Source organism: Oreochromis niloticus, linkage group LG19, assembly GCF_001858045.2.
Source record: "Oreochromis niloticus isolate F11D_XX linkage group LG19, O_niloticus_UMD_NMBU, whole genome shotgun sequence".
Lineage (NCBI taxonomy): Eukaryota > Metazoa > Chordata > Actinopteri > Cichliformes > Cichlidae > Oreochromis > Oreochromis niloticus.
The window spans coordinates 3,747,559-3,774,955 of record NC_031983.2 but is presented as its reverse complement, the minus strand read 5'-3'; the positions used below and the strand labels follow the sequence as shown (position 1 = coordinate 3,774,955).

Below are 27,397 nucleotides of genomic sequence, written 5' to 3'. Positions count from 1 at the left end.
CTCAGTTGAGGCTAGCAGAGTCCCATCCCCACTATATTGCATGTTGATGGGAACCTGCTGTTCCTCTCCTGAGTCGTTTGCTAGAAACATTTCAATGCCGACCAAAAGTCTTGCTCCGTGACCTCTCCGAACACCTCCCACACCCCAGTTTTTGCCTTGGCTGCTGCCAAAGCTGCGCTCCACTTAGCCTGCCGGTACCCATCAGCATCCTCCGGAGTCCCTCAAGTTAACCATGTATAATAGGACGACTCCTTTAGCTTGAAAGCTCTCTTCACCTCCAGTGTCTACCATCTGGTTTGGGAGTTACCACCACAACAGGCACCATCCCCCTTGCAGCCGCTCCTCTGTGCAGCCACATCAGCAATTGAGGTACAGAACATGGTCCACTCAGTTTCAGTGGCCTCAAGTACTAGGCCAGACTCCTCCTCCACTAGGTACCTATTCCAATTACCCAAACTTGAGTTTCAGCAACTGGACCATGGTCTCTGGCTTCAACTGTTACCCAATCCACATTCCACTGGACCGCTATTACCCCTTCTACAGGTGGTGGGTTCATAGAAGTGGTGGCCCATATGGCCTATTTAGGCTGAGCCCTTCCAGGCCCCAAGGGCTAACACCCAATCACTAGATGCTCGTTGATCCCCCTGGGCCTAGCTCCAGCGAGGGGTGGCTTGGAAACCCAAATCTGGTTGTTTTGTTTTGTTGTTTTTGTGAACTTGAACAACATTTAGGTGAATAGCTTGTATAAAAAAAAAAAAAATCATCATCATCATCCCTATGAATACTAGCATCCAAAATTTCTAAGAAAAATAACACATTGGACAGAAAAGATTAAAGGCATTCACTTTAGTCATTATAATTTTATGGAAATATGAATACTTTGTGTTGAATTGTGTACTTGTTTGTGTAGAAACTGGACAAAAAACTCCGTGAGAACCTGCGTGATGCCAGAAACAGTCTGTTCACAGGAGACAGCATGACTGCTGGACAGTTCAGGTCAGCATTCTTAATGAAAATGTTAGTTTTAGTAAAAAGGTCAGAATGAATATTGGGAATACAAATCAGGTGATGCATTTTTCTTCTTTGTTTCAGTCATTATTTTAGTCTGGACCATTCTCATTCTGTAGTGCTGCTCAACTAGCATTAGGGAAGCTAAAGCTAAATAAAGTTAAATGGTAGAAAAACACACAGTATATGCTGTATGTATATTAGAGGAAGATCTAGATTGACTGTCAACATTAATCATGAAGTGTGAAAGATGTTTGACTCACTGTATGTTAACATTGATAATATTATTGCTTTAGATATCCCTGATTTAGATAAATGAATGAATAAAAGGTAATCAGTATGGTTTACTTTAGTTTTTGAGTTCATGTGATCATGCAGCATTTTGTCTCTGGCAGTTTAAATATTGGGCCTGTGTTTAACTACACTCAGCAGTATTATACTCTCCCCTCTAGCTTTCAGAGACCCCTGTTTGTCCTGGTAGATCGTAATGTGGACATGGCCACGCCTCTCCATCACACCTGGACCTATCAGGCGCTGATTCACGATGTGCTGGTAAGAAGTCAGTCACCTGTCTGAGAATGACCAGAGATACTGGTTTTCCTCTTGTCTTTGAAGCTGCAATACCATGTGGTACACAACAAATTTCACGGCAGTGTGGATCTTATACACCATCACAAATACAGTAGAGTCCATTTCATTGGCTGGATTCAGTGAAGGTGATTCCTAGCAGACTAGAAACATTTACAGCTTCTTTTGTCAGCACACCTGTCAATCAAAGCAGCCACTGCTGTAACATATAACTTTCTAATATTCCATTGGATGAGTTTTTTAAAAAAGAAAGAAGTTATCCATTATTCAGTTTTTAAAGTGGGAAACTATAGAGACCAAAACCTTTAACAAGTACTGGGCTGAAAATATTCAGTTTTTTTGTCCTAAAGTTGGACATTTTAACATGGGAATTGGGGTCTGTGGGGATTAAATCGCTTCTGGAGCCAAACTCAGTTGACTATTAGAGAAACGGTAACTTTTAGCATGTCACTGGCTTCATTTTTCAGTCTCTGCTTGGTCTGTGACAAATGCTTCACAATCAGGGAAAATAAAAATGGAGCCGTACTTTCAGTTTTCAGTGGTCATTTGAGTTTTGATGCTACTCAGTGTAGCATGTCAAAAGATTCTGTTACAAAAGAAGGTTAAAGTTGTGTTAAGGTGGGGGATTCTAATTTCAATATAGTATTGAGAAATGAATGGACGATTTTTAGATTTCTCTACTGCGCTCATAGCTCTTGTGGGTTAGCGACCTATGAATCATTTTGTCTATGCCCTGTCCCTCCTCCTTGATACACGCCCACAACATAAAAATTTAAGCGTGAAACTGAAAAAAATCAAATTTGAAGCCGAAAAGAATTGAAACTGTTTAAAAAAAAAAAAAAAAGATTTTCATGAAAACAAATCCTTTATTTTTAAATTTTTTATTTTTAAAATTAAAAAATGTCCTTAAACTTTTTTTCTTTTTTTCAAATTAAGTGCACTTGATTATCTGCCCCTGACTGTTATTTACCCTTTTAATTTCTATGGAAGCGGAAACAGTGTACCTTATTTCTAACATACTACTTTGGCATCTTGGCTTAATTTTTGTTAAATAATAAATGGGTGTAGTGTGTTGTATTGTTCAGTGGCTGTATTTAGCTGATTTTAAGAACTGCTAAGGACTGGATGTTTTTATTAATATCCTGATATATAAAATCTTAGAACTGAAGGATGGTGTATTTTGTTTTTCAGATGACTGTATGCACATTATGCTGAATCATAGACACATTTATGTGACTGTCAGAAACACATATCCCCATGTTCCCACAACACACACAAATTCTCACACTAATTCTTGCCAGAGTGCTGTCAACTAGTGAGGTGTTGATGTTAATACTGACAGCACTGGAATGTAGAGGTGAATGTTGTATTATGTAACATGTCATCAGCACGCACACACACAAATGTGCTTGCTCTCAAAAAAGTTCAGATTTTGCAAATAAAGCCCAGCAACCATCACTCTTAAGGAGTCATTTGGTCTCATATTTATTCTTTATCACTTTCCCTTCAGCAAGTGTGTTAAGATTTTTGTGAAGTCTGATTTTTACATATCTGGTTAATGTAACTTCTAGATCTGATTCATTTAATATGGGTAAGGCAGACCTCATTGCTAGATAGTGTAGGTGTTTATGACAGCTGCTGGACAACACAAATAAAAAGTATATAAATGACGAAGAGGATAAAAGTAGCTTCAGATGTTATTTCATCTAGCCTGCCTCACTTATGGATATTATTAGTCAATTTTAGCTTAGTTTGTGTAGGAGTTATTTTGAAATTAGCATCTTGAAAGAAGTCTGAATCAGACCGTTTACTAGAACTTTTGAACATACTGATTTTTTTGTTGGAAGATAAGTCAGTGTCAGCCTGCTTTAGGATGGATTTCTGTTTGTGGCCTTGTTTTGCTAGTAAGCGCTGCATCAGTCCAAATGGCAGCATTGCTCACTCCACATCTCCTTCTCTATTTCCTGTAAACTTGACCACGCCCCCCACAGCAGGAGCCTGGATCATAACACGAAGTCTTTGTTACTATGCCTCCTCTGTTTTCATGGCAACAATAATATTATGGTACTTGTCAGCCTTTGGCGACATTTAGTGTACTGGAATTAGCAACAATGTGCTGTAGGAAAGATTGTCTTTGCTCTGTAGCTCATTCTGTTTATCTTTAGCACACCAACACTTCTTCTTGGAATGGCTTTCCTGGAATCTTGATCAGGTTTTATTATAAAAAATATATTCCAGAAAACTGGATTAGTTCTTTTTCTGTGATGAGCTCTAACATACTAAAATAATCGACTAACAGCAAAAATCATAGCACTTGGACAAAATATTAGCCAACAATACTGAAAAAAATGTTTTCCTGTGTCCACCAGGACTTCCATCTGAACAGGGTGGTGATGGAGGAGGGTATGGGGGTAGAGCCATCACCTGCTGGTGCTAGACCAAAGAAGAAGAGCAGGAAGACCTACGACCTGACTGCTGCTGACAAGTTCTGGCAGAAACACAAGGGCAGGTCAGTTCCTGGGGGGGGTAACTGCTGAAAGTGCTTAATCTGCCATCACGATTAACACACTTCAAGTTTTTAACGCAATTAACCCATCTGGAGCGCAGAATGGACAAACTGCCCGAAATGCATTGACAGAGACATTTCAGGTTATTTTGAGTCATTCTGCACTCCTGATGGGTTTATTGCATTAAAATTTTAAAGTGACAGATTAACGCGAGTTAACAATGACAGCCCTACAATTTATCTTAATTTAGCACAGAAAATGTGGGATTACGGGCTAAATATTATTTGGACTAGGCATACCCTTCGAAACATGTTTAAGCCCAGGATGCCACACTTCTTGGCCGTATTAATAGTGTTCATTTTAATCCCCTGGTTTTCCAGTACAGACATGACATGACTTTTAAGGAAAGTTGATAAATTTTCAGTAACGGTGGGAAGGTTAATATTCCCAACGCTTAATGTCCCATTTTTACTTATCTAAAATTTGTATTTAATTTAAACAGACAACAGCAAAAACCTTTGTGTTACTGTTTCTGGAGTCACACTGTGGAATAACTACAACAATGTTAAAACATTTTGCTATTTAAATTTATATTGAGGAAGTGCTTTATTAGGTGCCAAACAGTATAGGATGTATGGATGTCTGTATATGTGTATCAGAACATTATAACTATGCTGATGATGTCTAAGTTTATCTGACTAGACCTTCATCTTCTTTAGTGCCTTTTTCTTTTCTTTTTATTATAATGAATATTATTATAATATAGTTATTATAATTGGTTGTTTGTTACAGTCCATTCCCAGAGGTTGCAGAGTCAGTTCAGGAGGAGCTGGACACGTATAGAGCCCAGGAGGATGAAGTCAAACGGTTGAAAAGTATCATGGTAAGACTCACATATACAGCATGATACTCAGTATGGTACAATCCAGCTCCAGTTTCACAATGTTTGAGGCTTTATCTGAGTCACAAAGTTAAGTCATATTCAGAGGTCAGAGTCACGGCAGTTTTAAGTTTCAAGTCGGAGGTGATGTGTCCAAGTTTATGTCCAAGTTTTCAAGAAAATTTCCAGATCCCTTTTGGGCATGTCTAACCATCTGGTGTTCTACTTCAAGAAATTTAAGATGATATTGCATGGCCATCAAGGTTTTAATCACAATACTTTATGGCAGATTATGCAGTCCTATTTAAAGCAATTGTAAACACCACAGCGTGATTTTGCATGCTACTTCTTGTGATGTCTGTTCTGACTGCAGGGCTTAGAGGGGGAAGATGAAGGAGCCATCAGCATGCTTTCAGACAACACAGCGAAGCTGACCTCTGCTGTCAGGTAATGAACACATTGAGATCTCTCCAACACAGGGTAATTTAATATATACACAATGTACACAAAACAACTCTCCCTTTGAACTGCATCAAAACAAGCATAGGTCATTTTAAAATCAGCCCTCGGAAATATAAATCTTACATGAATGACGTTCGTCATCATGAAAACGACACAAAAAATATGTGTATTTACAATGGTTCTTTGGGTTTAAGGTGTCCCAGTGTGTTATTGCTCAGACAGACTGATATTTTATGGCCTAAAAAATCATCGTCATACTGGCACCATAGTTCTGAGTGGAAGAACAGTTTACACCACAGTGCAGGTTGTCCCTGAGCCATGCACTCAGTGAATGAGGTGAAATTATGGTTAAATGGTTCAAAAGTGAACACAGAGCTTTTTATTTAACCCCTTTCACTGAATGTCTTTGGTTTTGCGTCAGTCTGTTTCTCAACAACAAAGAAGTTATTTCCATGAACTTCAGAGGACAGATGAGTACTGAGGCAGGGAACATTTGATTTTAAGTTTTGGTTTTGATCTGTGGGATTTCCATAAAATAAAGCTGTGTGTGTGTGTGTGTGTGTGTGTGTGTGTGTCTGTGTTTTCAACCTATGTTTATGTTAAGATTTCAGTGAAGATGGAAATGGTACGGATTTTGTTTTTAGGTGTATTGAGAGAGGACACACACTCTAAAACAGCCTTCTAGTTGGAAATTCTTTACAGACTTGGGTACAATTAGAGTTTTGACCATATGATAGGTAATAAAATGCAGACTGAGTTTTATTTTACTTGTTTTTGACATTTTTTTTGTACCTTTTGCAGCTCTCTGCCAGAGCTGTTGGAAAAGAAAAGACTGATTGATCTGCACACCAATGTTGCCACAGCAGTGCTTGACCACATCAAGGTATACGGTAGTTTCCAGAAACTGAGATTCAATTTAACTGCCACACATCCAAAGGCTATGTACTATAAAATAAGTTTGTAAAGCTCTAATATTTCTTTGGACTTGAACGTTGACAGTTGAGTTGATTGCTTGGCTTGTTTAAACAAATGGGAGCACTGTTGTCACCAGATGACCGATTGCAGACGTGGCTGGGTCAATTACTGGAGCTAACCAATCACTAGCAAGTTAGTTACTAGCAAGAATATAATGAAACAAGGAAAAATGTTCCTTTAGATATTATTTAAAAACAAAGGGCTCTAGAAATTTGAGAACCTCTCCTGGATCCTATAGGAATGGTGAATAGTCAGAAGGTGGAGTATTTGTGTTTCCTGTTATCTTGAACATAACCTATTCTCCATTAAAAGTCAAACATAAAATACAGTGACAACATACTTTTGCTAAAAGTCATCCACCCTTTGTAATACGGGTTGCTTGTTAGGTGGACCCAGTATCACTGAAGTTGCTCCTCAAATTACAGTTACCTCACTTTACAGGCTAGGCCTGCTAGCATTTGGAAACATGTTACCATTACAAAACAGTGCACTAATATGTATAAAGATTAGTGCATATGAAGTGTTTACTGGATGGTTTACAGCAGTACCAGTGCACTGAAAATACAGTACACAGTGTGAACATAGTGTTTGTTGTACTGATTTTATGCTCTTTGTGTCCTCAGAGTCGGAAATTGGATGTTTACTTTGAATTTGAAGAGAAACTGATGAGCAAGTCAACTTTAGACAAATCCCTTTTGGACATCATCAGTGACCCAGATGGTACACACACAAACACACTCACATTAATTATTATATACCATACTGGGATAAGTGCAAAATCTGTAACTGCAAGTGTATTTTAAGTGTTATTTTAATTGTGTTTGTTTATACTCAGCAAGCATGTGTTACAGAGACAGAATAAACTGCATAAGCTTTCTGTAAATGTGTGTTTGTCAGCTGGCACTCCAGAAGACAAAATGAGACTTTTCCTCATCTACTACATCACTGCACAGCAGGCTCCTTCAGAGGTAACACATCCACCGACAGTAATTCATAAAATGTCAGGGTAAACACTTTAATAGTATTAAAATTTTTGGAAATGGTGTGTGTGTGTGTGTGTGTGTGTGTGTGTGTGTGTGTGTGTGTGTGTGTGTGCGTGCGTGCGTAAAACATGCCGCTGTAAAGGTCAGAAAACCAAGTTATTTAAATCAAACAATGGGTTGAAATAGATTAGACCTGAGTGTGGTATGGCCTGTGGACCACATCTGGCCTATTTGTTCTTGCCTGCCCTGAATGAGGTTAGCGGGAAATTAGGATTCAGATGTAACATCATGCAGCTTGTCCCATTTCAGTGTGTGTTCTTTCATTTTAAAGGTGACTGGTATTTCTTTTGGTTTTTATTTGCATACGTCTTTGTGTGCAAGTGAAGCAGCTTTGTTATAAATGTGTTATAACGTCATTTAGATGATATGAATTTGATAGGACTGAAAGATTAATATAGAGTGATTAACAAGACATAGACGCCCAAATATTTATTTACTGAAGGAAGAGGTAAAGCCACATGCATAAACTGTGGAGAGCAGACTTCTGTAAGGATTACAATTTGAATTGCCATTACAAGACTGAACACAGAGAGAATTACAAGAACTTGATCGATGCAGAGTGGGATTTCTGGAAATCGTTTGAGTGGTTTAAGTGAGGATTGTTTATTCAGGAGGCAGCGCACAACAGCAACTCACTCGCCACGTAATCACCTCCTTTATTCTCACAAGTATGTTAGTAGGCCTCCCAAGGACTTTGTGCTCAGGGGTTAGAAGTTTAAAGACTGTTTGTCTGAAACAACTTTATCAGGCATTTGTTCTCTGACATGAACCTCCAGTCAGGCAATAACTAGAAAACAGCTGCAGTTCATGTTTGAAAGCAGCTTAAATGTTGTGAGGTAGAAAATCAAGTGTCATCAAGCACCAACTTTTCTCATACGTATTTTGAACATCTTAAATGTGAAAAATGATTTAGAAAAAGCTCCTTCCATATTTATTGTAGGAACATTCAGTGAATTGGCAAATGTGTTTTTGTTTTTTGCCAGCACACCAAGTCTAACTAATAGTGTCAATGAGTAAAATGGCCTCCGGTTTCCAAAGTCTAAATATTTTCCAATGTCTAAAACGTTTTTCTCTTCAGCCCTACTCTGGTCTATTTTTTATTCGCCAAAAACCATCCAAACTTTTACCAGAACAGAAATCCAAACTTCTATTCTGGTAAATGTCAACAGACCATTTTGAAGGTACCAAAGTCATGATCAGCATGAAGTATTAGTCCCCAAATCTTTCCTGCACAACATCTCAATTGTTCTTGTAATGGTTTATTAAGATAGCCGAGTTGGCAACAGGAACATAAACATATCAACATGGATGAGCCTATAGCAACAGAAGAACACACTCAGGGTGGACTATTCATCCATCTGTTTGGTGTGAAAAAGTGGTCACTTTACAAAAGCGTTACCTTAACTTTGATGCAGCTGTAGAAGAGAATTCAGTTCAGATGCAAATGCTTAATGCTTGACTAGATCAAGATCATTCAAATCAGTTTTATTTATATAGCGCCAAATCACAACAACAGTTGCCTGCAGGCACTTTATATTGTAAGGTAAAGAGTCTAAAACAATACAAAGAAAACAGAGAAAACCTTTCAGGATACACTTTGGTGACAGTATGGTATGATTGCCTTTATTTAAGATTTAGTTTAGATCATAGATGATGACAATGATAATAATAATAATAATAATAATAATAATAATGATAATAATAATGATAATGATAATAATAATAATAATAATAATAGTAATAATAATACTACAATTTATAAAGAAGATTTATTTAAATAGATTTATTGACACAATTTATACGCTAGCAGTCAAAAGTTTGGACACACCTTCTCATTTCGTTTTCCTTTACTTTCACGACTATTTACAGTGTCAATTCTCACAGAAGGCATCAAAAATATGAATGGACACATGTGGAATTATGTAGTAAACAAAAAAGTGTGAAATAACTCAAAACAAGTTTTATATTTTAGATTCTTCAAAATAGCCACCCTTTGCTTTGCACACTCTTGGCATTCTCTCGATGAGCTTCATGAGGTAGTCACCTGAAATGGTTTTCCAACAGTCTTGAAGGAGTTTCCAGAGATGCTGAGCATCTTACTCTGCGGTCCAGCTCCTCCCAAACCATCTCAATTGGGTTTAGGTCAGGTGACTGTGGAGGCCAGGCCAGCATTCCATCACTCTCCTTCTTGGTCAAATACCCTTTACAAAGCCTTGAGGTGTGTTTGCGGTCATTGTCCTGTTGAAAAATAAATGATGGTCCAACTAAATGCAAACCAGATGGGATGGCATGTCACTGCAGGGCGCTGTGGTAGCCATGGTGGTTCAGTGTGCCTTCAATTTTGAATAAATCCCCAACAGTGTCAACAGCAAAGCACCACCACACCATCACACCACCTCCTCCATGCTTCAGGGTGGGACCCATGCATGTAGAGACCATCCGTTCATCTTTTCTGTGTCGCACAAAGACACATCGGGTGGAACCGACCATCTCAAATTTGGACTCATCCGACCAAAGCACAGATTTCTACTGGTCTAATGTCCATTCCTTGTGTGTCTTGGCCCAAACTAATCTCTTCTGCTTATTGCTTTTCTTTAGTAGTAGTTTCTTAGCAGCTGTTTGACCATAAAGACCTGATTTGCGCAGTCTCCTCTGAACAGGGTGATGTAGAGATGTGTCTGCTACTGGAACTTCGTGTGGCATTCGGATGAATTTGTCCTCAGCAGCAGAGGTGACTCTTGTAGTAGTAGTACTACAAGAGTCACTAGTCACTACTACTAGTCTTGTAGTAGTAGTACTACTACAAGACTAGTAAAAATAAACAAAAAACATTAAATGATAAGGTGTGTCCAAACTTTTGATTGGTAGTGTAGATTTGTAGTTTATTTTTCACTTTTGAATATGTAAAAAGTGTTAGTTTGTGCTGGAATTTGTCAGCTCTCTGTTACTTTAACTTTATGAGGATTGTTCCTAAAACCTTATTTAATAAACTAACACACTTAAGCTTGAAAAGAGCAATGCTTTGGGGTGGCTGTAGCTCAGGAGGCGGACCAGGTCATCTACTGATCGAAAGGTTGGTGCTTCAATCCCTGGCTCCCCCAGTGTGCATGCCAAATGTCCTAAGGCAAGATACGAACCCCAAATAGCTTTCCGATGCATCCAACGGAGTACGAATGTGTGAATGTTTGGTAGAAAGCAGTTGGAAAAACATAGAAGAAAGTGCTTATGTGAATGGGTGAATGTGGCATGTTATATAAAGTGCTTTAAGGGCTCCAGGAGAGTAGAAGGTGCTAAAAAATTATTCCATTTACTATTTACCATCTTTTGGATGATCAGTTCAGGTGAACTTTGGTCATGACCCAGAACAATCTTTTTGTTGCATGTAATATATTATTTCCTGATGTTTATGCTCCATAGGCTATCTTTGTTTTTGTTGCTGGGTGCAAAAATGATTCATCAGTGACAGGGCAATGTTAGAATTTGTTTTGTTTTGTTTTTTTCCCCATTCTGATTCCCTTCTGTCAAAATAAAGGCAGACGTAGAGGAAAACTGTGACTGTGGAGAATGTGGAATTTTGTGTGGTCATCTTGTGGTACAGTGTTCTATTCAAGGAACAAAACAGGGATATCAAGAGAGTTGAGTTATCTGAGGACACAGGGGAATTAAACCACAGCAGCAAAATGGAGACAGCTTTCTTTTTCCCCAGACCGACTTCTAACACTGTCATTATCACAGTCAAAGTTCAGGCTTGGTGTGTGTGTGTGTGTGTGTGTGTGTGTGTGTGTGTGTTGAAGTTTTTAAAATGGCAAAAAGAGAAATTATACAGTAGTTGATCTTTATTCCACATTTAAGCTTGACTTGAGATGTTAGACTCATCTCAGAAGAAGTTTTAAAAGCACAGATGGGAAGGTGCTTTCAAAATACATTTTTGGATAATAGAAATATTTTGCTTTCACTTATTTTTTATATATACTTTGAGAAAGTCTAATACCCATTATAAAAGAATGGACTAAAGGTATGTAAAAGTAATTAATTTAACCACATAAGTTTTCTATTTCAGCATATTTCAAACATGCACACACACATTAATCGAGCATATATAGAAATATGTTTATATCCAGCTTGTGATTTAAACCATTGTTACCCACAGTAAGCAGGTAATGAGCAGACTATTTACCAGACATAATGTGCTGTATTGTTGTTGCTACAGAGACACAAAAGGCAGAAGTAAACTCAAAATGAGTATTTAATGCTAAAAGTCCAAAATATGCAGAGATAAACTGAGCAAGGAAATCAAAAATTGTTTGAATTAATTTGGGAAACATTTTCAGTCTAACATAGTTTTCAGTGAAGAAATTCAGTTTTTTACTAGATTTACAGTTGGCTTTTGGAGCCTTCATACCATTGTTACAGATCCTTTTCTATTGTGTGCCTCTCTCTTATTTTGTATATATTCCTTCTGTATGTTTGTTTTTTCAGGCATATTTAGTGTAGAGCACCTAAAATTTTGTTGTACATGTACAATAACAACAAAGGGCTATTCTAAAATATCTACTAGCTTTTACATAAAATTAAAGTCAAGATTAGTCAAAATTCCAGCAAATCAACTGAATTCAGTGCCAGCACAAATCAGCTCATACTTTTCTACACATCCAAATCTCATACATGACCCTTCTTTTAAATTGTTTTGGTTTCCCTCTAATTGCTAGACATTCCAGATTTGTCTTGAATGCTGTTTCTTGATTTGTCAAGTGTTCCTTGTTCAGTGGTGCCTGATCTGTACTTGCCAGAGGCAGGGATATTGTTTTTGCTACTCTCACCAGGGTTTTAATAGTTTTGCAATTTTCATTAGTTTTTATTTTTATTTAGTTTTGACTTCAGATTTTCAATTTTATATTAGTTTTAATTAGTTTTTACCAATTGTTTGCTAGTTTAGTTTTTATTTTTTTGAAAATCCTTAGTTTCAGTTTAGTTTTGATTAGTTTCAGTTATAGTTTTAGTTGTGTTTGCAATAATTAAGTGTAACAAAATCCCAGTTTCATCATATCAGTCATGCTCTTCTGCTTATCCTTGGTTATGTTGCTATTCCAGCTACCATACCCTGCACCCTGGACAGGTCGCCTGTCTGTCACAGGGTTAACACGCAGAGACAGACAACTCACATTCCCACCTATGGGTTCTTTAAATAAATAAATAAATAAATTAGGGCAGATGAACAACCGTTGATACCAGGCAACTATAAAATGGATATCTTGGCCGCAATGAGACTAAACAGAGTTTAGAGTTTAGAGTTAACTCTAGACAAGAGTTAACTCTTGCAGCACCGGGTGTTCGTAATTTTGGTTCAAGTGAATTGATAAACCTTTTGAAGGCAATTGACTCACACAGTTATGTAGATATCCCAGTCCTGTTGTCTCGGGATGCATCACGCTGCCTTGCCTGGTGTTAGCTTCTGTTTCTGGGGATGAGGGTTGAGTATGCTCCCTTACCTTCTCAAGGTAAGCTAGCTTAGCCTTCTTGTGTGAGCTTTTCAAGTGCACTTTAAGGTTTGTGGGATTTTTTTCCCTTTAGAAATGTCCCTCATAATTTGTCTCGTTCCACTACAAGACACTTGCTTTATCCAAAACACAGTCATATTCAAAGTAATCCCAAATTGGAAGCTGGCGCTTTCTCCAGACTTTTCCTGACATGATTCTGCGCGTGGACGGAGCACCAACACAGACGACTCGACTAACGTACTTGCCACCTGCTGGCATAATGAGACACAGCAAGAAAAAAAAACCTGGAAACTAAACTTAATTTTCACCCTTGACTATTGTATGACACGCACACATCAACGAAAACTAAACACATTTTTGCTATAAATTCAGTTAATTTTAGTTAGTTTTGTGAACACTCATTACAGTTTTAGTTAGTTTTCCTTTTTTCGTTTTTATTTTTATTTCTATTTCCGTTAACGAAAATGTTTTTTCACTTCTAGTTTTCGTTATTTCGTTAGTTTTAGTTAACGATAATAACCTTGACTCTCACTATCTCTGGCTGTCCATATGCACTTGGAAGGGTAGGGAGGTCTCAGAGTGGCACTCTTCATTGTAAACGCATGTTTCTGCAAAGGAAATTGGGAATTTTAAAAATACATTCTTATAAAAACTTAATGAACTGCAAGAAGTGCCACTATATAACTCCTTAATATAATATAATATAACTCCTTCCATAGTGATCTCACTGTCTCTTCCATGTTTTGAAGTGAAAGCTAACCCAGGCCAAGTCTCAGCATCTTGTTTCAGACTTCTGAACCAAACAGAATTTAATTTGTCATCTTAGATGACAGTCCTCTAGATCATCACTCAAAAAAATGGCACAGAGGAGACTTGCAACACCAGCTGTGGCTTGGCAAACAATAGAAATGGTTTGTGCAGATGGCTTGAAGTAGGTTGCGCTCTTGTCTTCTCAGAACCAAAGGATATTGATCGATAGCCACATTTTGGATGTGCTGTATGAGAAACATCTTTTTGGCTGTACCGTATTTATCATTTCATTATGAGCCACTGACAAATGGCTGAACCAATGTTTCTCTCAGAAAAACCCCCCAGACTTGGTTAGAGTAGAAGACACCAAGAGCTACCTGTCAATTGAAGTGTTCCATGCCCCTAACTTTAAGCCTAGCCAAAAATCAATATTAACATAGGAATATTTGGAGAGCCAGCCTCAAGTGGCAACAAGAGGAAGTTCAGTTATGTTTTGTTTTTTTCTGTTCACTGTCTGTTCTCATCCACACCTATTTTCCCTCCACTGGATTCTTGAAGAATGGATCTTTGATTCACATCTTGTCTGTCACAACCATTTCCAGATGACAGAAAAGTTTTTTCTTTTTCTTACAACCCTTGAATGTTGTTTTATAAAAGTATCCCATTTTCCGTAATGCTTGATAAGTTTAAAGTACACTGGAGGAGGTCACGTTACTGATTTGGCTTTCTTGATGCATGCTCAATCATCCAGGTAAGTAAATCCCAAAAGGTTGGTTCTGTTCATTTGGACGTAGCGTTTTCAGTGGGAGAAACGTTTCGTCACTCATCCAAGTGACTTTTTCACTCCCAGCTGACTGCAGGTATTCCCAACCTTATAAACAGTACCTTTGCACAATGACTGAAACTAGCCCATTGATTCAGAGTAGTAGTATGAAGAGTATCGTGTGTTGTGGATAATGCAGTATAGTATAATTCTAAGATATTCCCACTTCAAGGAGTGTTTGGTCAGGTTTGTGAAGGAGATGATGTCTGGAGTTGTCTGTAGGATCATCTTTTTTTGGCGAAAAGTTTCCTAAATGTGAACAACAGAAAGGAGACTGTTTGATGGTTGTTTAAGATCTCCACTTTGAGCTCTGTGATTCTCAGAGTGTCATCCTCCATTTCCTCTGCCGAGAGATGGTGTGACTACTCGCCCCTCTGCCAAAATGTGAGCCTCACTCTTGCTTTCATCTTTTATCCAGCTGAGAGATGTTCCCCATTGGGAGAACCCTCTCAGCCCCCTCACCTCCACCCCCTCTTTCACTCTTTCCCCTCTTCCTTCCTGTCATCTCCGGTCATCCCTCTCCCTATGTGACCAACTCTTGGCCTTCTGTCCATGTCTTTTTGTCTCTTGCTCTCTTTCCTCTACCTCCTGTTTTGTCTCTCACAGACCTCACTCTCACCCTTTTCCTTACTCTCTTCTATTTGCTTTAAAGTTTCTGGGACTGCTGCTGGATTTTCATTAGTGTGGATTAGATAGATATCCGATAGCTACAAAAACAATCAGGCACACTTTTGTGCGCCCTCTAACATGGTTTGGCACTTTAATAATGCCTGGGTGGCTTCCACGAGCTGCTCATCAGAGTAAGCTATGAGTGGACGATCCACACTGCGTCATATTCTTTCACACTGAAATATTTTTATAATACCAAGTATATACACTTAATGTCTTACTTTGCTTGGCAGGACTCCGAACAGCTAAATTCTGTGTTATTGTTAATGCGTTAATGAAATATTTAATGAAATATTTGACATGTGGTGGCTTAAGTGATGTTTCATTTATTTTTGTGTCAGTCAGAGTGCAGGCTAAATAAATCCCACATGTACATCAGTGATAACCGACAATAACTAAGACTTTTTTCAGACAAAAACACATCTCAGAGCACTCCTCTTCCATTAACCTCCTCTGCTCTATTGTGAATGGCACCAGCTTATCCAAAATTAAATTGGAGCACAAAATTCAATCATTCCTATTATGATATGCCTTGGCTGACAAACTCGTTTTAGTTCATGGGCCATACATTGCAATTTGATCTTGAATGGGTTGGACTGTTGGACAACCTAAGATAACACCTTTTGTATTTAATGAATGAAACAGGTGGTGGACGTTCTGAGAGGTCCAGTGAAAAATATTTATTTCAGTTAAAGATACATTCACACTCATAAGTCAAAGAAACTTGTTCATACAGTTCCAGAAGAAGGCTTACGATAATGACGTCTTGGTCACTTAAAGTGAAAAGTATTGATTGGTTTCTGGTGCAAAATAAAGTAAAAGTCAAAAAATTATGCCTTGTTCCTCTGTAATATTTATAGTGTAAAAGGAACTCCAGTGGGTTGGATTGCCACAGTCCAGTAAACCTATGTTTGACACTCCTGCCAGTACCACTGTAAGATCAGAATCTGCATACTGTAATGAACATATCTTACCGTATTTTTCAGACTATAAGGCGCACCGGATTATAATGCCCAATTTCATACATAAGGCACATTAAGCAAAACAAAACAGTCAGATAAGTCAAACTTTATTCAACTCATTCACAATAACTCTCAACATTGTTCAGTTGTAACACATAAAATATAGAACAATACACTCAGGTTTTCAGTTCATTCCTCTTCCACAAATCCATCAAATTCTAATGTTGAATTCTCTCACAGCTGCTCTATTCCCATGTTCTTCTGCGTGACTGACAGCCTTGAGTTTGAAATCCGCTTCGTACGCATGTCTGTTAACAGATGCTATTTTGGGGTCCTTATACACACAGTACGGATTCCTCCGCGAGGCTCCTGACTACAGTAGCCGTAATGCTCCGACAATCCATCAAGCGGTGCAGCTTTGTAGCTTACCAAAGTCGTACTAAAACATTTTGACAGATTTTTGAGTGCCGTGTACCACATAAAATTGGTTTGAGGTCATAAAGCACAACCAGAATTCATACATAAGGCGCACCAGAATATAAGGCGCACTGTCGATTTTTGAGAAAATTAAAGGACTTTAAGTGTGCCTTATAGTCCAAAAATTATGGTAAATAATTCTGGTCTTGACATATGCATATACTTTTAAGGTAAGATTTACTAAGTGTGTGAAAATTAGCTTGATGTTGCAATCACAAATATGTGCTAAATGGAAAGTTACAAAAGTGATCTATTAGCAATCAGCACATTTTTAAACAAGAAGCAGTCAATTAATTTCAGTAATGACCACCATGAGCAGAGTAAATTTGGGGGTCAAAAATGAACAGAACCGATAAGGGAGTGAGTAACATTATATACATAATACAGTGTAAGAACAATGTTTTTCGTATAAATGCAAACTTTACTGTGTGCGGTAGAATAGTTGAGATAGCTGTTCATTCAATAAATCTGACAGGTTAGGTGGAACGTACGGTTTATGCACACAAAGACTACTTATTACAAACTGTAGAAACCTGAAATCCTTGTATACAGTATTGCCTTGTATTGCATATAATAGCACATGTACTGCACTGTGTGCACACTGCTGAGAGAGAAGACACAGAGATTTTTGTATAGAAATGGGACTAAAAATCTGAAACACTACAAACGAGTCATTTGCTGCAAAAAGTGGCTTGACTTTCTTGTTCATGTGAGTTCTCTTTTTCATCAATACAAGTGTTGCTGTAGATATAAATATATTTGGTGCTCAACTCTAAACATTCAGGATGATGACTCAATGAAGCGTTACAAGACACAGCCAAGTTTTGGAACGCGATCTACAGCTTTGACCATCTTGTCAGTGCCAGTTACACACTTGTTTTGACAGCATCTCTCCCTCAATTGTAAATAAATAACGCTTCCAACAGCAGCTATCACAATCACATCAAGTACAAATAAGATGTACTTTTTGCAATATTCAACACAATTTGTGCTAAATTGTGTGCTGCAAACCTGTGTGCTGTAAATCATAATTATATTATTTCCTTAATTGTTCTCCTCCCAGAACTTTTGCCAGTACCTCGCAAAGCTGACACTGCAACTATTTTGAAAATACTCACAGTATCTGTTTAGCTTTTTATTGAACATACAGACAGTGGAGTACAGTCACTCTTTATTCAGTGATGTAAGAACATCTTGATTACATGTTGGTGGCACTATTAGGAAACATCTTTATGCTGAGGAAGGTTTGTGTGATTGATTTTTTTTCCCATTATTTAACCTTTTATTATTTTATTATTATTTTCTATTATTATTATTGTTATTGTTGTTGTTGTTATGTTCTACTTATTTTCTAGCCTTGGTCATCTTTATGTGTTAACATTGGATGACTGTGGGATTTTGTTTTTGTGTTTCAGTCTGACTTGGAGCAGTATAAGAAGGCTTTGTTGGATGCAGGCTGTGACCTTTCACCTCTAAACTACATTAAACAGTGGAAGTAAGTTGTGTTTTTTTTCCAGCAGCATCATTTAACTGCAGTCTCACTTAAATGCAATTTTGATGCCATTTAAGGAAAATTGAGCAGATAATTCAAAATGAAGAGAAATACAATGTTTGCTACAAACTATTTTCCATAGCACATTAAGATCACATCATAACACAGATAGCTGTGGACAACAACTAATAATACGTAAAAAACACCTTTTTCTTTTTTCACGTGAAGACCCATCAGCAGTGCCAAAATAACTGACAATTAGCAATTTGTTTAAATTCTTACAGTTATCAGTGAGCATAAAAATCAAATATTTATAGCATTGTGTGTTGCATTTCACTCTGTGTTCTTTGATTTTATTTATTTGTTACTCCACATATTTTGACCCTCCAATGGTCAACAGATTTTATAATAAATGCTGAACTATTGACACTCAATATTTCCATCAAGGCTTTACCTAAAAATCATTTAATTTACACAATATTGACTAATTCATCAGTATGCTTAAGTCTTTGTGGTTTCTTCTCATGCTTTCAAGGGCCTTTACCAAAATGGCTGCCACACCGGCCAATTATGGCAACAGTGGAGTCAAACCTATGGGGTAAGTAAATAATATTATTAATTTGTACCTTTTTAACATAGTTTTAAAAGTTTTAGAATTATGAACTAATATATGAAATGTCAAGTCTAAAATGATGTTATATGACAATTTAAACATTCTTTTCATTGAGTAATCAGCAGTGAATTAAACAGCTGGACCAGCTTTATGTATTCATTTTATAAGGTTTTTCCACTGAGATTTAGCAGCTTTAGAAACTGTTTAGAAACAACATAACCACATAGTACTGCTCTTAATTGCTTCTCAATGACTGTGAAATATGACTGGAGCCTACTATGATTACTCTCCTACTGTTATTGTTAAAGCCACATATTACACCCTATTTCCGCGTGTTATTGAAGTCTAATATGTCCAAATTTAATCTCCAAAGGAATGGCTGCTGTGTGTGCTTCATTCATGTAGTGAACTGTTCCTTTCCTGCCTCTGCCATAAATACACTAGTGAAAAATGAGACAATAAAATAGTGGGTCATACCTTTACACTCTGTGTATATACGTCTATATTCGTAGCCATAGCCCTCTAAGAATGTGGTTCTCTGTCTGTAGGCATACAACCAAGGTTAATGGTAATAGCAGGCACACTGGTACCATAATGCGACAGTAGTTATGATTTTGCTATAGTAGAGGTAGAGTAGGAGGAGGATCCAGGTGGGACTAATTTAGGTGCTTGGCTGTGTAATTGTGATATCACAGTGTAACACACATCCTGAAAGTTTGTTTTCCTGAGTGCAGGCTGTGGTAATTTCTCCGTGAACTGAGTGTTTTTTATTACTCTATTTTTGTAAACTGACTTTTTGTATCAAAAAAGTCGAGGACATCGCACTCTACTTTAGAGTTTCTTAGACTACCAGCCTAACCCTGTCCTCCTGCCCTCTGCCTCTTGCTTTCCTCCATCCTGTCTCTCCTCCCTTCCTGGCTTTTCTTCATCTATTTCTCCTTACCCCCCGCCCCCCCCCCCCCCCCCCCGCCCCCCCCCCAAACCCCATCTCCACAGACTGTTCTCCAGAGTGATGAATACTGGCTCTCAGTTTGTCATGGAGGGTGTGAAAAACCTGGTGCTCAAACAGCATGTGAGTAAAACTCCTTCTGTCACCATTTCAATTCCAGAAAACCAGCTGAAACAATGAACTAATCTTACCAAAATCAACACAAGAGAAGTAATTAAGAACTTAAGAAGGCCATTTCATCAACCTGAACAGTACCCAGTTTTATCTGACCAAAGATGCCTTACAGCCTTCAAATTAAAGTGATAAAACTACATTTAAAGTGTGCCAACACAACTGCTGCATATTTACATCATCAGAGCTACACATATTTATTATAATGTGCTGTATGACAACTTTGAAAGCTATTTAACAGCACTCATACTCAAACGTGTGACACGTGTCAGAGTTTTTGAAGACCTTTTAGCACCTCAGAAATGGCATTCGTTTGTAAGAAGAAAAAGAAGAATCATTTTAGTTTAAAAAAATAGCCACAAATGTCACAGAGATCACATTTTTTCTCATTAATATGAAGATTATCTGAAGATTTTTTTTATTTAATTGTGGTTAATAAATTGCTAGGTTGGAGGGACAGGGCTGTAATCAACAGCACTTTTCCTTCTTTTTCAGTTTTTTTCCTTTTCTCAAATTTTGTTCATGTTTGTTCATGTAACACTTGGGAAACTTCCTTGGCATATGTCTTCACCTGAAAACGAGATCATTTTGAACTGCATCTGCACATTGCATTTAACAGCCTTTCCACAAAAGCACCATCCTCCGTCCGCTTGCATCTGGCAGAATATTAAATCAAGTGCACATAATGTGACGACGTTCTCATTCCTAGACAACAGGAATATGGATGAGCACGATGGCGATGACAGGGTGTTTTAGAGTAAAACTGGCACAGACAAAAAAGTCATTTATAATCATCACACACACACGTACACAAAGGGAGGTGGCGTCTGTTTTCTTCATACTGAAATTGGACCCGTTGAAGTCACCTGCTCTGCTTTGCTGCCAGAACATTATGAACATTCAGAGTAGATTTGAATGCATCTTTTGATGCTCTGTTAGGGAAGATATTTGAAGTTTTTCTTGTTTTTTTCTTCACTTGCAACTCCAGTTTTCCAAAATAGCTACTTATCAAATATCTAAAAAGAAAAACAAAGTCCAACCTAAACACAAACTCGTGATTTTTGTGAAATATCAAATCATAAAAAGTAAATGAATTTATTGTAAGAGATTCATTATTGTTTGTTATGTTTAAAAGTTGTTTCTTTTTTTTCCAGAACCTTCCGGTTACCCGTATCCTGGACAACCTGATGGAGATGAAGTCTCATCCTGTGAGTTTTGTTTTTGTTCATGATTTAAAAAACATATGTCCTTTATTAGTTAAAAATATAGGAAGTGTTCCACGATTGAAAAGCCCAAGCTCTTTTATTGAAAAACTTAATACGAGTATTAAGGGGAGGAACTCTAGTCCCACTGATGTGTCTTTGGTGTCCACCTCTGCGGTACAGATTGGCTTTTTTTTTCCAAAAAGCCACATTTTTTTTAATTTTTTTTTTTTTCCCAAAAAGCCACATTTTTACATGAATCATTTTAAGTTGTTTTCTCTTGATGTGAAAGGAAAGTTACTCAAATGGAACTCTCAAATCTCTACAGTGAAGGTAGAAAGTGTAAAGTTAGCCTGACCGACAGAAAGACACATGATATAAAAGCGGCTTATCATGTACAGTATAGTGTGAATACAAAACTGCAGACTACATGTAGAACTTCTCTGCTAAAGAAAATATGAAAGGTTCCTCTGTAAGACCTGCATATCTGTAGGCCTAAATATAACTTCATTGGTGAGAGGAAACTCAGAAGAAAGCACGTTTTTGTGTCACTTCAGCTGTGATTGACAGCTCCAACATACATGCCACAAATTACATTAGCTTCATATTAACTGCTGTGGTCCATGTGTGAGAGGAGGGAAAGTACAGATTCTATTACTCACGTTTGAACCCACGTGAACCAGCAAACACACTTCATCACATTGAACTGAAAGTGCAGTTTCTGACTCTCAGCCCATGTATTCTTTTTGACCATGCACACAAATATGCATGCAAAACAAAACCTGAATCTAACGTGAACCCTAAAACAAACTCTGAACTGTCAAAAATTCCTTTTGAAGTTCAGTCCCAAATGTCTCTGCTCAAAGCTTAAACCGGTCCTTATAGTGACAGACTTGGAAGTGAACACACACACACACACCCCCTGCAGGTTTCTCAGCATCTGGAGTTACAGACTACCAACAAAGGTCCTGTTGTTGTGAATAAAAAGGGAAAGGGTGGAGCGGGGATGGAAGTCTGGGATGAAGATAAAAGAAACAAAGCACATTCTCCCTCTATCAGATTGTCCTCAGTGTAAGACTGTTACATTTCGAGGTTATGTTTGAGTTAAAGTATAGCCAAAATGCTGGAGAAGTTCATAGAGGTTAATCCTCGTTTTTTTTAGTTATTTACAACGTGACTAATATTAATCAGATAAAGCCATGTAATAAAAGCATGTTGCTATTCACAGTGGAGATTTTTGTACAATTTTCTGTTGAGGTGGACAAACTAAAAGCCTTTAAAGCCTCCAACGACTTTTAGAAAATCACAGTTTAACTTTGTTTTTCTGCAAAGATCAGAGTGTTTGTGAGGTCGTCTGCACAAGTTTTAATTTTGACCTCAAAAACTACTGGTGCCATTATAGACACAGGCTCAAAGCAGCTAAGGAAATACTTTTTCAATTTGAGCTAATAAATAGGTTGTGCTGTTTTTGAGTGTCTGCATATGAACTGAGATCTCCTGTAATTAATTTAGGATGGAGTGGGACACGTACAATTTGCAGAGCGTTGTGTCATTTAAATGAGGAAAATATGAACCAGAGAAGATGATAAATCTGAATCCTCTTTGTTTTTTATGGTCTGCTTGGGCTTTTACATCACTGACAAAAACGATCCTTCTCCAGTATAAATACTACTTTGAACTAAACCTGTACCCACCTGCATCTAGGTCATGTGACAGTAAGCCAAAAGACACAGTGCTGTGTCATTCTGTCTGTGTTTAGTCCTTGGAGCTGAGAGACAACACAACCAGGTCAACCTGTGAAATAAATCTTTTGCCTTTGTCATGCTTTCAATTTGGTTAACTCTGTTTTTTATTGTTGCTCTTTTACATTTTGACACTAGCAGGTTTTTGTTTTTTATTTTTAAGTTGCAAATTAGAGGCTCTTCTTCATCTAATAATATCAGAAAAGCCAAACCAATCTACCCACTACCATCTACATTATTTAGGGTTTATTTTTGTGGCTGTTGAGTACAAGTGCTATGTCATGTATAGTACGTCTGTCTAATTTTTTTTTCTTTTCTATCTGATCTTTAAGGAAACAGATGATTATCGATACTTTGACCCAAAGATGCTGCGAGGCAGTGAAAGGTATGAAAACAAATCCAAACTCTCATCTGTAGCTTGGCAGAGCTCATCTTTTTGGAGGGTAAAATACACTCTCAAAATGTCTCATCATCCTTTCCTTCTCTTTCAGCTCCATCCCCAGGAACAAGAACCCGTTTCAGGAGGTGAATATGTGTATCTGGACCAAAGTTTGACTGATGAGATTCAGTTCAGGTTATTTCCAGGATAAACAAAAGTTGAAAGGAAACACAAGACAGACTGGAATTTCTGTTGCTGCACATGATTCTCTCATAAAGCACAGTTAACTGTTTCTTAGCTGTGATGGAAGTTGCAGAGTTTCAAATCTGGAATTTTTTATGAGGTTGAATTTGATTTAGACTTTTATTAATCCCGTCACCACATAATCACGGCAGATAACAACATGTAAAACAACAGTTATGCGATCAAGTTCAAGGTAGTTCAAAAAACTACACCAGTTACAGTACTATTATTACTAACAGGAAAAGTAATTATAGATGTGAAAACATAAGATATAGTATCACAAATTGGATTTCTTGAACAAGTAAAAACAACCTGGAAATTAAATACATGTGTAAGTATAATAATGAAGTAAATAATTATAAAACTTGATTTCCTGCATACAATTAAAGGCGTCTACCCCTTTCAGTGCATAAAACTTTTGTCTTTCGTCAGTGTTTGAACCTGAAATTCATTCTGTGAAATTACTTCAGCAGCTTTCTTTGATCATTTGCAGTCTTTCTGTCCATCAGCTTCAACATATCCTCTGATATAAGCTTGATTTTTTTATTTTTTATTTTTTTACCTCCTGCTGTTTCAGGCCATTGTCTTCGTAGTGGGAGGAGGAAACTTTATAGAGTACCAGAATCTGGTGGACTACACCAAGGTATGGTCGTACAGTTCAAAGTTCTTTTCCATATTTTTAATCTGCTGTCTCTTTAGATGAATACAATGTATTTTCATATGGGATGGGTTAAATATCAAACTAAAACTCTTAAAGTTTAATGACACTAAAACCATTTAGGTCCTTCAGTGAAAACACTAATGCCGCATGATAGAAAAGTCAAAGTAAACCTTATTGTCATTTTTGCTATATACAGTACAGAATATATAGAGACGAGACGATGAGGCTCCAGTTCCATTCTGTGCAAAAGCACAACAATAAATATAGGAAGAGTAAGAATAAATATATATACACTTTGAGACTGAGGTAAGGGGAGTAAATATACATTTTGGGGTTAAAAAAAAAAAAAAAAGGGGGTTAGTAACAGTCTAAAATTTACAATTGAGATTTAAAGTGACTTTGAAGTGGTTTAAAATGACCAACGTAGCAGCTTTACAGTGTGAAATAAAGTGACCAACATGAGCAAGTCATAACTGGGATACTGATATTCAAAGTTTGTTGGACCAAACTTACAACACTAACATAACAAAATGACACGCAGACTCTTTATATCATTTTTGTTATTTGCAAAATTCAGAGCATTATAAAACCTTTATTTTTACCAGTAAGTGAAACCTTTGAGATTGAAGTGTCACCTCCTGATATAGGCAGCATTTACCTAGTGATTTTGATGGTAGGACAGACCGTAGCTCCCACGGAAAAACCACCCAAGCACAGGGTGAATATGCAGATTCCAAACAGAGGGGCCGTACTGTGCTTTGAACCCAAAACTGTGTTCTTGTGAGGCAACCTTACCACCGAACCACCAGCTAACACCAAAGGTGTTAAATACATGTAGATTGGTAAAAACAACAGTATTTGTGTGGAAGTGTTACTTTCTCCCTGTAATAATAGGTTCAGTAGGAAACTTCATTTTATTTTTCTGTATTTCCAGTCTAAGCAGGGGAAGAAGGTTGTTTATGGCTGCAGTGAGCTCTTCAATGCGTCTCAGTTCATCAAACAGGTGAGGAACCACACAGCACCAGTGAGGGGATAAGCCAGTAAGCCCACAGACGTTTCATTGTGTCTTTTTAAAAACCTGTTGTGGTCTTCATTTTCACAGCTCTCCCAACTTGGCCAAAAGTGACATGGACACTGACAACATGTGAATCTCCCTCTCTCATTGCCGATATCTTTATTCCACTTTGTTTTATCTACTCTTTTCTCTTAATGGACTAAATATTTTCTGTCTTCACTGTAATTTCTGTTCCTCATACTAAGCGCTAATAAAGCTCAACAGTTCTAACTCACTGTCTCTGGAGTCACGCATTTCTTCATATTTTAGAGCATTAAACATTACTTCCTGCATTCATAAACATAAAACTACGGAATCATCGTTAGACAAGTGTGTCTTTAAATCGTCTTTGAAGAACCTCTTGCTATGTGAATTTGGGCAACTACCTAAAAATTTCCTTTGGTTAATTTGTGGACACGAGACCATAAAATATTTGTTTTATAACTCTTCATTAAGTGAAACGTGGATGTTTTCTTTAAGAAAGTTTTGCATTATTACCCCATAAAGTGCTTTATTGCATTTTATACTTATTATATAATTATAATTACACGTGTCTCCTTCAGTTGAAGCTGGTAACACTGGTGTTGTTATAAATTTTATTGTGCATTTAAACAGAAACAGAACTCAAATCTATACTGCAGGAATAGAGACAGTCATCACTGAGCTGTTTTTATTTTTTCATTTGTTCGTTTAAAATGGTTATTATTCGTGTTACTCTGTGTTTACCTCACATTGTTTTATATTTTTTACATTTGGATTCTTTCTGTCATTTGTGAAGATGGCTCTCAAAAAGTACACACTGATTAAACTGATTCTGGTCACAGGTGATATCAGTGTCTTTAAAATAACCAGTGGTGTTGGAAAAACCCACATGCATGTTTAAAACCACTGTTTTGAAGGGATTGCCAAAATCCCTAATGGAGACGTTTATTAAAAGTGGACTTTGACTTCTTACTTTGGCTCATTTCCCATGTGGTAACAGCACCAAATACAAAGAATTCACACTGAGGATTATGTCAGCATGGCATTTTAATCTGCGTGTGTTTGTGTGTGTGCTCATTTAATTGGCTAGGTGGGGACCAGTTTGTTTTAGGGCTTAGAAACAAGGACATTTTGCAACCTCAAAGATGATATGTTCAGTCTTCAATTTAATAAAACAGTCTTTCCTTCCAAGACCGAAGTCTTTCCTTGTGTTGTCAGACTCTACAACATGGTCTCTGCAGATGACCACACATGTGCAGACAGACACACACACACATCCCATACACAACTCCCTGTCTCCCTGATGTGCAATATTGCCAAGTGCAATTTTTCCTACTATAATGTAGCATTTTATTCTATTTTGTATAGTACTTTATTCTATTGTAAATAGTATTTTATTCTATTTTTTCTTATCCTATTCTTAGCTTTTCTTAGCTTTTACTACTCTGAAACTTGTACTTGCCGTGACCAAAAAAATTTCCCACGTGTGGGACTAATAAAGGTTTGTCTTATCTTTCTCCTACTGAAAACGCTACGTCCAGATGAACAGAATCAACTTTTTGGGATTAGTAACTATAAGCTACAGAGGTAAAATTTCAAGTTTAGACACGCTGTTGTTTTCAGTTTTGTTATATCAGATGTGTGTTTTTATTTATTAAGCTTGTTAAAACATTTCAACAATTTATGATGAAAACAGATGTTCAGCTGAATATCAGAGACTGCCTCCTTCTTTTAATGTATTCATTCATGGCAGTTTGTTGTGATCCGCTTTTGGTGAAGTGCTCTGCTCGGTGACTTTGTAGCACAGAAAAAATTAAGTCATGGATTTTTACATATCTGATACAAGTGAATACTTTTGCTGTTTAAGCACAGTTCAGCAGTCTTTTTAATGACAAATTATGAAACATTAAACATAGAGTTTACATTTTGTAGAAGACTGACTTCTTCAAAAACAAATGAAAAATAACTAATAATAGTAATATTAGAAATTAAGTACTTTCTGCCACAGCACCATGTCATCCTTCTGACCAGAACAAAATAACCACTTGTTCCATTCTCTGCAGTTAGAAATTTGCTCTGAATCCTTATTGAAATGTAACAGATCGCCATGTTGCATGTCAAATAGTTCACTGATTTACTTGAACCAAAACCGTGTATGTTTCTATTTCAATTTTTTATGCAGACTTCCACTCTCAAACATTACCTAAAGATTAGAAGTGCTTAGAGAATAAGAGAATAAGAATAATAAAAGAAAATAGGAGAAACAG

At 37.2% G+C, this 27,397-nt stretch overlaps 1 protein-coding gene across 1 annotated transcript in view; it reads left to right on the top strand.

Moving 5' to 3' along the window:
* scfd1 (sec1 family domain containing 1) overlaps positions 1-25,478 on the top strand; it is a 34,406-nt gene extending 8,928 nt beyond the window's left edge. Inside the window, exons 9-25 of the mRNA XM_003451185.5 lie at positions 911-996; positions 1,461-1,560; positions 3,966-4,105; positions 4,896-4,986; positions 5,357-5,430; positions 6,247-6,328; positions 7,044-7,140; positions 7,318-7,388; positions 18,058-18,137; positions 18,670-18,732; positions 19,744-19,819; positions 21,022-21,075; positions 23,144-23,196; positions 23,303-23,336; positions 24,011-24,076; positions 25,029-25,097; positions 25,197-25,478. Coding sequence (XP_003451233.1) covers positions 911-996; positions 1,461-1,560; positions 3,966-4,105; positions 4,896-4,986; positions 5,357-5,430; positions 6,247-6,328; positions 7,044-7,140; positions 7,318-7,388; positions 18,058-18,137; positions 18,670-18,732; positions 19,744-19,819; positions 21,022-21,075; positions 23,144-23,196; positions 23,303-23,336; positions 24,011-24,076; positions 25,029-25,097; positions 25,197-25,220 — 1,260 coding nt within the window. The 3' untranslated portion in view covers positions 25,221-25,478. The remainder of the gene's footprint in view (positions 1-910; positions 997-1,460; positions 1,561-3,965; positions 4,106-4,895; positions 4,987-5,356; positions 5,431-6,246; positions 6,329-7,043; positions 7,141-7,317; positions 7,389-18,057; positions 18,138-18,669; positions 18,733-19,743; positions 19,820-21,021; positions 21,076-23,143; positions 23,197-23,302; positions 23,337-24,010; positions 24,077-25,028; positions 25,098-25,196) is intronic.
* Positions 25,479-27,397: the final 1,919 nt, after the last annotated feature.